The following is a 13,847-nucleotide window of genomic DNA, read 5'->3' on the forward strand; positions in this document are numbered from 1 at the left end:
CCCCCCCCCCCCCCCCCCCCCCCCCCCCCCCGTTGACGAATTTCCTGGTTTGCACACACAGGTGTTTTGGAATATGTCTGTATTCTCTAATTAAGTTGTGGGACCCTGAAGTTACTTTGTTCTTTATTGAGCCTAAAGGCTCTAATCGCAGCTTTTGAGTGAGGCTGCACAACAACAGAAGCTGTAAGACCATGTCTGGTATTGTGCAGAAGTACATGCTTTGGGTTATATTTGTCCATCCATTCCTGCTACATAAAACTTAGCCTTGCAAAAAGATTACATAGTTTTAATTTTATATTTTTTAAATGTGTGCCGTAAAAGGGAGGTAAAAAAGTAGAGGTAACTTGAGGGAGTGCTTTGTAAATTATTAGATATTATTTGGAGAACTAAAAGTCAGTACATGCTTATTGAACACCTACTGATGTTGTTGATGGTGTCTGCCATTTTGTAGGGTGGCGACATGCTGGTGCGTGGCGATCCATCACGGGGCTGTAAGTGATTTCAAAGTAATAACGTGAGGTTTGTCAAAGCTCGCTTCTAGTGAACGGGAGCAATTATTTTTTTTTTTTTGTAAAGATTTTATTTATTTACTTGACAAAGAGACAGCGAGAGAGGGAACACAAGCAGGGGGAGTGGGAGAGGGAGAAGCAGGCTTCCTGCCGAGCAAGGAACCCGATGTGGGGCTCGATCCCAGGACCCTGGGACCATGACCTGAGCCGAAGGCAGATGCTTAACGACTGAGCCACCAGGCGCCCCGAGAGCAATTATTCTTACAGAGTAACATCATTCCCACTCAGATTTCACACCCACGTTCTCTCTGTCTTTCAGAGGATGGGTTGGGGTCACCTGTGCAGCATGAATGTCCGTCAAGGTGCAGGTCGTGGTATCTTGCCTGTGAACAAACTGGCGGTGGGGAGATTCGGTGTAGAGTCCTTCACCCCCTCTTTTTCTCCAAGCTTTCTCTTTGCTGGGTAATCCAATTCAACCCATACTTGGGTGAGCCCACCTCTTCCCTAGTCTTTCCAGCTTGTGCTCTTCTTGCCTCTCTGACGTGCTCAGGTCCTGTGATGACACAGGCCCTACAACTGGTGGGCCTGGGATCCTCGTGGCCCCCTCCATTGCCCGGGCTCCGCGGTGATAGGCATGTTCACACTGCCCACCTCCTCCTTGGGCTTCCTCCATGGCCCAGCTTTATTTCCTACTGGCTGATTTCTTGCGATGTATTCCTTAAAGTGGAATCGGCAGATAAAAGGACTCAACAGTTTATAGATCTAGTGGCACCTTGCCTGAGTGCTCTTCAGAAAGCTTGAAACAATTAGGGAAGTGCCATTAGCAATGATAAATTGGACCTGTTTTCCGCACGTTCCTGGCAGTGCGGTGGCCCTGCCTATGTGCATGCTAGTTTGTCGTATTTAATCAGAAACTGTTCTTTGACGGCTCTACTGCATTATACATATTCTTTAGATATTAAAAAATAATTTTTATTGGCATTGGTGGGGTTTTCTATATTTTTTTAAATGATTGATTTTCATTTTGTTGGGCAGAATTTTGAGTACTTGTGTCCAATTATTGATAATATTCCTTTTTTATTAGCTGGAATTTATTTTTCCAGCTTCTTTCTTCATTTCAGAATGTGTGGCCATTTGTGATGGCTGAGAATGTTGGTTTTCTAGGGTCTGATAATTTGAAGTTGACAGATAAGGGAGATAAACTTGTACTAACATAATTTACCTAGAACTGATATTTATCATATTAGGGGTAAAATTCTTTTAACTGCCCTGATTAAGAGCGCTTACCATTTCTCTGGAATTCATGGTTTTCTTGAAGTGAATACTTGTTCCATCAAATGCTGATCCTCACAGCAATTCTTAGAATCATTTCCAAAGACAGTCTCTTCAGTAAATGGTGCTGGGAAAATAGGACAGCTGTATACAGAAGACTGAAACTCGACCGTTCTCTAACGCTATACGCAAAGATAAACTCAAAGTGGATGAAAGACTCAATGTGAGACAGGAGTCCATCCAAATCCTAGAGGAGAACACAGGCAGCAACCTCTTCGACATCGGCCACAGCAGCTTCTTTCAAGATACATCTCCAAAGGCAAGTGAAACAAAAGCAAAAATGAACTTTTGGGACTTCATCAAGATAAAAAGCTTCTGCACAGCAAAGGAAACAGTCAACAAAACAAAGAGGCAACCCACAGAATGGGAGAAGATATTTGCAAATGACACTACAGACAAAGGGCTGGTATCCAAGATCTATAAAGAACTTCTCAAACTCAACACCCAAGAAACAAATAATCAAGTCAGAAAATGGGCAGAAGACACAAACAGACATTTCTCCAAAGAAGACATACAAATGGCTAACAGACACATGAAAGAATGCTCATCATCATTAGCCATCAGGGAAAATCAAATCAAAACCATATTGAGATACCACCTTACACCAGTTAGAATGGCGAAAATGGACAAGGCAAGAAACAAATGTTGGAGAGGTTGTGGAGAAAGGGTAACTTACACTGTTAGCGGGAATGCAAGTTGGTACAGCCATTTTGGGAAAACAGTGTGGAGGTTCCTCAAAAAATTAAAAATAGAGCTACCCTATGACCCAGCAATTGCACTACTCGGTATTTACCCCAAAGATACAGATGTAGTGAAAAGAAGGGCCATATGCACCCCAATGTTCATAGCAGCAATGTCTGCAATAGCCAAACTGTGGAAAGAGCCGAGATGCCCTTCAACAGATGAATGGATAAAGAAGATGTGGTCCATATATACAATGGGATATTACTCAGCCATCAGAAAGGATGAATACCCAACTTTTACATCAACATGGATGGGACTGGAGGAGATTATACTAAGTGAAATAAGTCAAGCAGAGAAAGCCAATTATCACATGGTTTCACTTATTTGTGGAACATAGGAACAGCATGGAGGACATTAGGAGAAGGAAGGGAAAAATGAAGGGGGGGAAATCGGAGGGAGAGACGAACCATGAAAGACTGTGGACTCTGAGAAACAAACTGAAGGTTCTAGAGGGGAGGGGGGTGGGGGAATGGGTTAGCCCGGTGATGGGTATCAAGGAGGGCACGTACTGCATGGAGCACTGGGTGTTATACGAAAACAATGAATCATGGATCACTACATCAAAAACTAATGATGTACTGTATGGTGACTAACATAACATAGCATAACAAAACAAAAATAAAATAAGAATCATCATTTCCTAACTTTCCCTTTTCCTGATTTGGCCGATTCTTCTCTGCCCTCTTCCTTTTCTCCCTGACTCTGCCCACTTTGCAGCTTGTTAGCTCCTTGGATGCTATTTTGTTTGTGAACAGCAATATCCTCGTAGCATTTAATGGTTCTTCTTACAGGAAATCCCTTTGACTCTTGGAGGAAAAAACCTAAGTGGACAGACATTAAACTGATAAACTGTAATTGTGGCCCCCAGAATGCTTGGAATCACAAATCTTTCATTTTTCTCAGTTTGCATCAAACATCATGAACTCACTTAAAAAACAATCCATCACACTTGAATCTTAAAGTTCTGCTTACTGCCTACACATCATGTTCATTGGGATATAAGAAAAAATTATGAACATAAGGATAATTATGTGCCTCCGGGATGGTTTCCTGAGGGAGTGGTGTTCTGTAGCTCTGTGGGATGTCCAGGAAATCAGAGTACACAATAAACACGAGGCGGTGTCTACATCGGGCTAGAACTGGAAGCTGAAATTCTGGGATCCCTCCCTCGTTTTTATATGAGGAAGGTGAGAGCTTTATTTATTTATTTATTTTTTAAGATTTTATTTATTTATTTGACAGAGAGATAGAGAGCACAAGTAGGCAGAGTGGCAGGCAGAGGGAGAGGGAGAAGCAGGCTCTCCGCTGAGCAGGGAGCCGGATGTGGGGCTCGATCCCAGGACCCCAGGATCATGACCTGAGCCGAAGGCAGACGCTTAACCGGCTGAGCCACCCAGGCGCCCCGTGGTGAGAGCTTTAGACCTGAGGTAGTACTAGTTAGTGATTCAGGTAGCCCCACATTCCAGATTTCTTAGACTAGGGTTCTTCCTGGTTCCTGGGATGCCCCAAACCACTTCTGGACCTCTAGAGCCAGGCTTTTATTGCTGTGGTGCTCAAAAGTCATTTACGAGAAAAAGTTCAGTGTCATCATGGGTGTTATGATTGGGGTGGAGATGGGGGCTTAAATCTGGGTACAGTAAAATCAGTCATTCCAAATATTGGAATAGAACTTATTTTGTCAAATAACATATGCACATGGTTTAAAACATCAAATAATATAAGGGGGCATGTGATGAAATGCAGGACTGACCTGTCCTATCTCACACCAGCTTCCCTCTCTGGCCTTCAAGAGAACTACTTTTAACTTTCTGAGCTCTCTCTTTTTTTTTTTTTTTTTATATTTCTATTTCTTGATTTATCAGTTGTGACATGATTTATTGACTTCCTTCCAGAAGAAATGAAGACTTATTTTTACCCCCTCTCTTTCACTCCTCTTAATATAGGCACATCATTATTTTAGGTTCCTCTTTTAGTTTACTTTGTAATTTAAGACGCCAGCATCTTTTATAACTTATTTTATCTACAAAGATAGTGTCTTTTTGACTCCACCCATCTGAAGCAATAAATTAGGGTTCAGGATAGGGTTAGGTAGGGTTAAGACCATACTCTGGGAAGGATGCCTGGGTGGCTCAGTTGGTTAAGCGTCTGCCTTTGGCTCAGGTCATGATCTCAGGGTCCTGGGATCGAGTCCCGCATCAGGCTCCTTGCTCAGCGGGGAGCCTGCTTCTCCATCTGCCTGCCACTTCCCCTACTTGTGTTCTCTCTCTCTCTCTCTGTCAAATAAATAAATAAAATCTTAAAAAAAAAAAAAGACCATACTCTGGGGGCTGGCTGTTGACTGTTGTTACATGATTGTAAATGTTCTGTAGAAGCAACCTCTATTCTGTGTTTTCCTCATGTGTCACAGTTAATCCTGAGGTGACCTTCAATGTTTTATTTTGGATTTTACCATAATCTTTGCCCCCCCCCTTTTTTTATGTTTTACAGGTATAAGTATCTTCCTTCAATAGATGATAATGAAAATACAAAAGAAAGAGAAGCAGGTAAGTGACCACATATCTAAGCGACTGCGCCTGGCGGACACTCCCTGCTGCTCCTTCACCACGAACAGTTGCTGGCACTTAGGGCCTGTCTCTCAGCCTCTGTCATTGCCCTGCTGCTGCTTTTCCCCGTTCTCCACACGGTCACTGACAGCTCTGTTCTGAATGACCTAACTTGTACTTATGATCAGCTCAGCTCCATATAGGAATAAGTGTAATGAAAACTGTAAGTCAAAATATTACTCCAAATTAGCTGTGTGGAAGGGAAATCTTTCTTCCCCTGGAACAGCTTTCCAAGATGTGGTCAACTCTTTATAGTTTATGTATTTATCATTTTGGATGTTTGGTTAATTTAAAAGCATTCTCATTTAGGAAATTCATACTCATAATGACCTGGGGAAGTTTCCTCCTAGACAAAATAGTGAACTAATTGGAAGGATGTGAACACCAACTATTTGGCATTTGATTTCTTGAAGGGGAGGAGAATTGATCAAAACATTTGGCCTGCGTGACCCATCCTGCCAGAATCTTTTCCTTGGTTGATACTTCTGTGTTCCAGGTGGCTCCATATTCCAAGGAACCCAGAGACCCCGACCAGTGTGGCTCAGGGAGGAGAGAAGGGGGACCTGCTTCTGTCTCTCGGAAACAGGCTATCTCTGATGGGCTGGTTTTCCTTTTACAGAATTGAATGAGTCCGGAAACTGGGGATATCTGAGCCACTGCCCTTCACTGAGACCCTATGCAAAGAGGTTGGGTGGGATCAGCCACTTTGCTCTCTGCTTCTAGGGAGCAGCGCCTAGTCAGATACAGGGTGACCTAGGGATATGGTTACAAGGATTATTCTCTGTTCTGTCCTACTGGATAGGTCCTTGTGAAACCAAAACAGATTGTTTTGGGAAATAATTGACTCATCTGCTGCCAATTCTTAACAGGAAGAGCCATGACTAAACACTCTCCCCACACTGATTTCTTTCTATCCTGGCTCTCTAGCATCATCAGCTGGTAGACAAACACTACAGCGAATGCAGTTCCATCTGCCAGGAATTTATCCTGTGGAGATATTCAGACAAGTGTCAACTGGGTGAACAAAGGTTTTCACTGCTGCTTTGTTTATAGCAGCAAATATGGAAAGGAACCTATGTGTCCATCAAAAAGGGACTATTTATATCATAGCATATCCACCTAGTGGAATATTAAAATCTCTGTTAAAAAGAGCACATTACTGAAGAGAACCACAAGCCTTCAAAACTATCATCATTTATGATACATGGGCAGGTTTATATTTCTTAAAACATTCTGCATATTTAATGTTTTAAACATTCTTTAAGGTAAACTTTTATTTTAGTAAAAACACTTTTTTTTTTTTTTTTAAGTAATCTCTACACCCAACGTGGGGCTTGAACTCACGACTCCTAGATCAAGAGTCTCATGCTTGACCAACTAAGCCAGCCAGGTGCCCCTCTCACGAAGAAAACTCTTTACCAGAGTTACACCACCGTGAATTTACATTTCTTTCTCCTGAGATTTTACTGGTTCATATTAAGACCTTAGTCTGTCAGGCAGCTATCGCACAGCCTCAGTTGGATGAGTTTTCGTTCAGATTGTAATATTGACCAGCAGGGTGGGGTTTCTCCTTAAAAGTTAGTATTAGCTATGGTAGGGGAGCAAGTTAATTAAGTGGAGTCACTCTCAGGAGGAGTTGATCCTGCTTCTCTTCCAGGTACAGGTCATAGACCATACTGATGACTGAACTGCAGGACATGAAAATAGAAACTTACATTCATGCCAAAGCAATCCGTAGGTACCAGGATTGAGCGTGTGTGTAGAGTTCATTGCCTGACAGAGATTTTGGTAGAATAGGATTGAAACTACCACATCACTGTGTAACTTTGGACAAGTTCAGCCTGTTTTTCTATCACTTGGATGGGAACAATCATACATTTTTCACGAGGTACTGCATTAAATGGGGTAGCTCATCGAGTACTTGGCATTCAGTGTGTCAGTGGCACAGAAATCATCCAGTAGAATGAGAAAATTAACCACCAGACTTTGTCCTTCCCCTTACCGTGTTTCTAAGGTGTTAGAAGTAACAGCAAATAAAATGCCCACTCTTTAAAAACCCTCATTCCTATGAATTCATTTTTCCTCTTCTCTGGAGGAGGAAAACATGTAAAATGTGTTCTGATATTGAAAAATCCTCATTTCCTTGTCTAAAATTTTATCAAGGTAAATTAAACTGAGATGAAAGATTTTACAAGTTAATCAGAACTTAGTAATAAATAATCGTACTTCTTATTAACTAGAAAGGGCATACCAGGAGTAGTTGCCGAGGACAAAGGATTTAGAGATTGACTGTGTTGCCTAAAGAAGTGTTGCAAGAAAAATAGACTTTAATAAAACATTTAAAAATGAGTCACTCGGGCGCTTTTATCTATATAAAAAAATAAACTTATTCTACTAAGAAATATATACATTGCAATCCCTAAGAAGACTAAGCAGTATTAGGCAGAAAAATATTTTGCTAGAGAAATAAAATGTGAGCTCTCGTCACTGAAAACCGTTGTAGCACTACTGACGCGTAGTACAGCTAGAACTACTTCTTCGCAAGGTGAAGGTGTGTAGTTCATGTTAGTGGTAACAAACCTATGGTAAGGAAGTACTGATTTTTATTCATCCCAGCTCCTTGCATGATACTGAGAGAAGTACAAAATATGGTTAATATTATTTGATATATGATCCGGATAAGAGGGTTTTTGGTGCACATATCCACTGTAGAGGAGAGTTCATGAGCACGAGTACAACAGGAGTAGGTAATACCGTGAGGAGGATTAAAACCAGGAGCCGTGACCAGGAGGTTAACCCAGACTTGCAGTAATTAGGAGAGAACCTTCTCTCCAAACCCCATGACCAAAAGTCAGATCAGTAGAGGCCCTCATTCTGAGACTTCTAGAAAATGAAAAGGTGCGGCGGGAAGCGTTTTCTTCAGATATATGGTGGGAATCTCAAAGACCTTCGGATTATTAGACCCTGTTTCCTTTTCTAGAGTGAATATGGATATAATTTATTTACTAAAAAAATATTTGTTGAGTTTTCCCAGCTATTTTCCAGTTATTCATCAAAAAATATTTGAGGGTCTGCTTGGGGCCAGCTACAAAATTAACTAAAAGTTAGGTTTTCTTAAGAAAGTTTAGTCTGGTTGCAAACAGGCGGTTACAGTAGAGGGTGGCATAGGCCTCGAAAGAGTCAGGGTTCTGCACTGAGGGTGGAGGAGTGATGCTTTGGAACTGGAGAGTATGGAGGTTTGGGGCATGTCAGCCCCACCAAAGAATCTGAGAATGTTTTGTTTATTTTATTTATTTATTTATTTGACAGAGAGGGAGAGAGAGAGCGAGCACAAGCAGGGGGAAAGACAGGCAGAGGGAGAGGGCGAGGGAGAAGCAGGATCCCTGCTGAGCAGAGAGCCTGACGCATTACTCCATCCCAGGACCCTGAGATCATGACCCGAGCTGAAGGCAGAGGCTTAACTGACTGAGCCACCCAGGCGCCCCCTGAGAGTGTTTTAAAGAGATGCTGTCTTTTGGGTAGAGCCAGGTTTAGTTAGGTTGTTTCTGAGGATCCAGGAGGAAAGCTTGGGAGGGAAAAGAGTATAGTATATGGTTGGGTTTGGGAAGGTGAAGTATATGATAGTAAAGGAGAGTGGAAAGGCCTGGAGTGTGGAGTGCTAAATTTTGAGTGGTGACCAAAGATAAACTAAGATAAGAAGCATGGTGGATTGGGGTGCCTGGGTGGCTCAGTTGGGTAAGCATCTAATTCTTGATTTTGGCTCAGGCCATGGTCTCCAGGTCGTGAGATCGAGCCCTGAATTGGGCTCTGCGCTCAGTGCAGAGTCTGCTTGAGATTCTCTCTCCCTTTTCTTCTGACCCTCCCCCCCAACCCCCGCTCACACTCTCTCTCTAAATAAATAAAATCTTAAAAAAAAAAAAAAATGAAGCATGGTGGATTTAGCTGGCCATCAGATTCCCAAATGAATTGGTTCCAGCTGTGCTCCACTGGGGGAAGGTGAGAACTCCCATCCCTAAGATGGTGTGTACCACCAATATAGATCACCAAATAATGACCCACAATTCAGAATAGTGAAAGAAGAATAGCAAAGTTGATCATATGGATGAATAAAGTAATTCATTTTTTAGACTTTTCAGCGTCACACTGCAGAGGGTCTTAAGAGTTAATACCAGTCAGACCTTCCATTTGGCAGTCATTGGAAGGCCTTTTCAACATGCCTAAAGAGGGAGTGTTAGTAAATTGCTTAGTAGAACCAAGATTTTAAACAGCCTCACCCTGGAGTCATGTTTCAAAAGGACTTAAAGTGGACCTTACCCAAATTCTCCCTCCTCCAAAGAAAGAAAAGAAATCTGAGCATTGAATGCTTTTCTCTATCTTTTGACATACCCTGACAGATTTTTTTGTTGTTGTCCTAATTCTTTCTGTGTTCTGAAACATACTTGAGAAACTTGAGCACAATGATGAGGATGGTAAAAGGACGCTGACTCATTTTATGTGAAGTATGATGGATGAAACTAGGATTATGTAGCCTAAAGAAGGGAAGGTTTAAAAGCATCCTGTGAAGAAAAGAAATTAAATGTATCTGTTGCTGGACCTGTGGATGTGAATGGTCACATGGGGAGCATTACTGGAGGGCAGGCAAGGTACTTATAAAGTATTGTTTTCTCTCTCCCTTCTTACTCTTCCCTGTCTGCATCTAAATTTAATAATCTCCCTGCCCCTGGTTTTTGTTACTGCCTGGAATTAACAAGGTTTAGATTGACTTTGCAGATCTGGAGAAGTTAAATCTCTGAGACTCTTGAAATATCGTAAGAGAAAAGTGCCCCCCACTCCCTGGTTTTAAATGCAAAAATGTGATAATAGAGGTGGGGACTAAGAATGACAGATTCTAGGACTTTGGCAAGAAGGAGTTTGAAGTTTGCAAATCTGTCCACCACTCTTCAGTCTTAATTTACCAGGTTCTAAGCAGCATTTGATGCCTGTAATCATTCTGTCTTGAAGTGCTCTCATCTTCTGGCTTCTGTGATACCACACTTCCCTACTTTTTTCCCCACTCCATCACTGACCTGAGTGCTCTTTCTCACCCTCTTCTGTAGGTTCTTCCTCTGGGGACCCTTAATATTAGTGCTTGTCAGGTTTTGGTCCAGTTCTTCCCTCTTTGTCCATTCTTCCTGGGCAGTCTGATTCATTCTTGTAGAAATGTCTTTTGGTGGGGGTGCCTGGGTGGCTCAGACAGTTAAGTGTCTGCCTTCGGCTCAGGTCATGATCCCAGGGTCCTGGGATTGAGCCCCCGCATCAGGCTCACTGCTAGGCAGGGAGTCTGCTTCTCCCTCTCCCTCTGTCCCTGCTCATGCTCTCTCTGTCTCTCTCCCTCTATCTCTCATAAATAAATAAATAAACAAACAAGCAAACAAATAAATAAAATTTTTTTTAAAAAGGGGAAAGAAATGTCTTTTGGAAAGTACACCCGAGAGCCTCTTGGACACCTCTACCTGCATTATCCTTAGATGCCTTGAAACTGACCTCTCCTCCTCCTGGTGCTAACCGCCTGCGACTACATGAGGAGCCACATCAGGGTCAGAATGCTTGCTCTGTCATCCAGAGCACAGGACTCCTGGGTAAAGAGGGATTGAATGTTCTCAATGGAGGAGGGAACACTGAAGGGACACACACACAGTTGGCCATTGTTCCTGGGTCTTGCTCACCCAGCACAGCTTGCTTACCAAATGACTGAGCCCCGTACAATGGCAGTAAGGAAGGCGAGGAAATGTGGGTTTTCACCTTTAGTCTATCCCATGGTCAGATAACTGTAGGAAATATTCTTTTCAGAAGAAAGTGAAGGTGAAAGAATAAGACAATCCTAATTTTAATTGGAAAATAACTTTTACCATCTGAAAATGTCTGCTTCAGGGGCACCTGAGTGGCTCAGTCGTTAAGCACCTGCCTTCGGCTCAGGTCATGATCCCAGGTCCTGGGATCGAGCCCCGCGTCGGGCTCCCTGCTCAGCGGGAAGCCTGCTTCTCCCTCTCCCACTCCCCCTGCTTGTGTTCCTGCTCTCGCTGTGTCTCTCTGTCAAATAAAGTCTTAAAAAAAAAGAAAACTTCTGCTTCACCTGAAAATGTCTGCAAATAGACATTTTCATTTATAGTTCATATTATTCATATTATTTCATTAATAGTAGCGGATCTTTCATTTTTATCATTTGGACTTTAAAAAAAAGTCAGGTCTCAAATTTAGATAAGCTATTCTACTCATTTTTATGTTGAGCTAATTTCTTGACATTAAGTAAGTCTAAACATAGAACATTTTCATCTTCCTGCTGGAGAAAATGGAAGACTGTGAGGCAGACAGCAGGAGGAGCTGGGCCTTGCTCACCACTGGGTCAAAGATGCACTGCTGAAGCGCTTTGGGATAGAGGGCGTGCGGGGGGGGGGGGCTTTCCGACCTGAGGGCAACAAGCACTCTCTTTGCCCAGCACTCAGTCAGATGTGATCACAGTGGTGGTGCCTCTCATATTCTGCCTTTGATTCCTGAATCATGGTAATTTGGAGGAGTATGAATTGTCTGGCAAAAAAGCTTTTCCGGTTCATTATTAAAGTCTTTAAGATTTTTCTATTACATATATGTGAAAATATTTTTATTACAAGTATTGCAAAAGTAATATCCTTGATACTGAAAATGTAGATGTCTATGTAGAAAAACAACCAAATTTGCACAGCCTCAGATGATGACTGCTAACTTCTTGTCGATTTTCTTCCATTCTTTCTTCTGTACACAGGAATTTGTTATTTTTGTTTACGTGTACACTTTTATAGAGTTTTTTCTGTTTTTTAAGTTGAAAATACTCATTTCATTCAATAACCGTATGATTTGAGTTTTACCATAAGCCACAAAGATTGGGGAATACCTCAGTCACTGCCTTGTGAAGCTTACATTCTGGTCATGGGAGACAGATGGAAACAAATAATAACTTTCAGAAAGTTATAAAGAAAGAAGTGAATGTTACCCACAGTCCTATCACCCAGACATAATGATGGTTAACATCTGGTATGTGTCCTAAATTTATTTTAAAAAGCTAGTGTTGAAAAATAGATTTTTAAAAAACAAAAATAAGATTAGATCATAGATTTTTTTTCCGCTTTCCAACGTGTTGTGGACTTTTTTTTTATGTTAACTAAAGCTTTGTAATTAATAATAATATAATGTAATACAATACAATAACAATGGCTGCATAATACTGTTCCATATAATGGATGTGCTATTTATTTAAACATTTTACTAAAGGTTGACAAATAGGTTATTTATAGGTTTTTTCCCCTCTATTAGAAATTATGTATCAGATATTCTAAGCCTTTGGAGAACCTAAATGTTTCCTTAATTTCTGTTGTAAAAGAGAAATCGCTCAGTTTAAAAGCATATCCATAATTAAAATTTTGGTATTGTTGCTATACTCCCCTGCAAAAGGCTTTTTAATAGTTGATGGAGCTGTCAGCAATGTCTGAGAGGACCATTTCCGATCTATCCTTATATTGGATTTTTAAAAATTGAGATATAATTCACATTCTGTAAATTCTCTTATATTTTTAAGTTATGCAATTCAGTGGTTTTTAGTGTAGTCACAAGATTGTATAAAGATCACCACTATTTGATTCCAGAACATTTTCACCACCCCCAAAAGAAACTATATGCCCATTAGCAGGCACTCTTCATTTCCTCTTCCCTCAGGCCCTGGCAACACTAACTTCTTGTCTAACACTTTACTTCTTGTCTCTATGGATATGCCAATTCCGGGCATTTCCTATAAATGGAATTATACAATGTGTAGTCTTTAGTACCTGGCTTCTTTCACTTAGCATAATGTTTTTGAGGTCTATCCATGTTGTACCATGGGTGATTTTCTTAATTAGAGTCTGTTTTGACTTTCAAATACTTTCCTTGGACCTCCGTTTGGGAACCATTGACCTAGGCCATCATCTCTCCATTAGTTCTTAAATCCTCTACAACTGATCCAGATCCAGTTTATCTGGATTCATATCTTCAAGTGTCTTTTCTGGGAATATCATAGGTTGCTAATTTTGAGTCAAAGAAGTGGGTTTTATTGCTAACAGTGAGGTTTATGAGTTAGTGTTGTTGAGTGTTTTTTTTATCAGTTGGCCTCTAGTTCATCCTGTGTTCTCAGTGCTCGTCTCTTTTTAGTAAATTGTCAATATAATGTAAAATATTGCTGGTACTGTGGTCCATCATTGCCATTCTGTTCCCTGCAGGGCCATTTTCAAAGTGGTGATTTACTGTCCTTGGTAGAGGCTGCAAACAGTCTATTGAGGCTCTTTGCCTCTTCTCCACTGACCTTGAGACACATGGAAGAAATATTTTTTGTCAAATTTTTTAATCATCAGCAGATACCTTTTCCAAACCCCCCAACAAGATGCCTTAAAAATAAAAACATTTCTGGTGGGTTATTGACTTTGGGGATTTAATTTTATTTTTTCAATACTAATATCTTCCTCTTGGGATACTTCTCCCTTTTTAACATGGACTAATTGTGCTGCATTTCTTGAGGTTCCCTTCTTCCTGTAGGATGTCCCCGCTCTGCCACTCCTTAGGAATATAATCTTTTTTAAAAAATATTTTATTAATATGCCAGAGAGAGAGCGAGAGC

The 13,847-nt window shown here is 41.2% G+C and overlaps 1 protein-coding gene across 2 annotated transcripts in view; it reads left to right on the forward strand.

Annotated features, from left to right (window-relative positions):
* CHD6 (chromodomain helicase DNA binding protein 6) overlaps positions 1-13,847 on the forward strand; it is a 191,225-nt gene that overhangs the window by 45,978 nt on the left and 131,400 nt on the right. Inside the window, exon 2 of one of the 2 annotated variants that reach the window (XM_032419783.1) lies at positions 5,073-5,128. The exons of the other annotated variant lie outside the window; for it this stretch is intronic. Coding sequence (XP_032275674.1) covers positions 5,096-5,128 — 33 coding nt within the window. The 5' untranslated portion in view covers positions 5,073-5,095. The remainder of the gene's footprint in view (positions 1-5,072; positions 5,129-13,847) is intronic. 2 annotated transcript variants of the gene reach the window in all.

This window comes from Phoca vitulina, unplaced genomic scaffold, assembly GCF_004348235.1.
Source record: "Phoca vitulina isolate PV1807 unplaced genomic scaffold, GSC_HSeal_1.0 scaffold22, whole genome shotgun sequence".
NCBI classification, from domain to species: domain Eukaryota; kingdom Metazoa; phylum Chordata; class Mammalia; order Carnivora; family Phocidae; genus Phoca; species Phoca vitulina.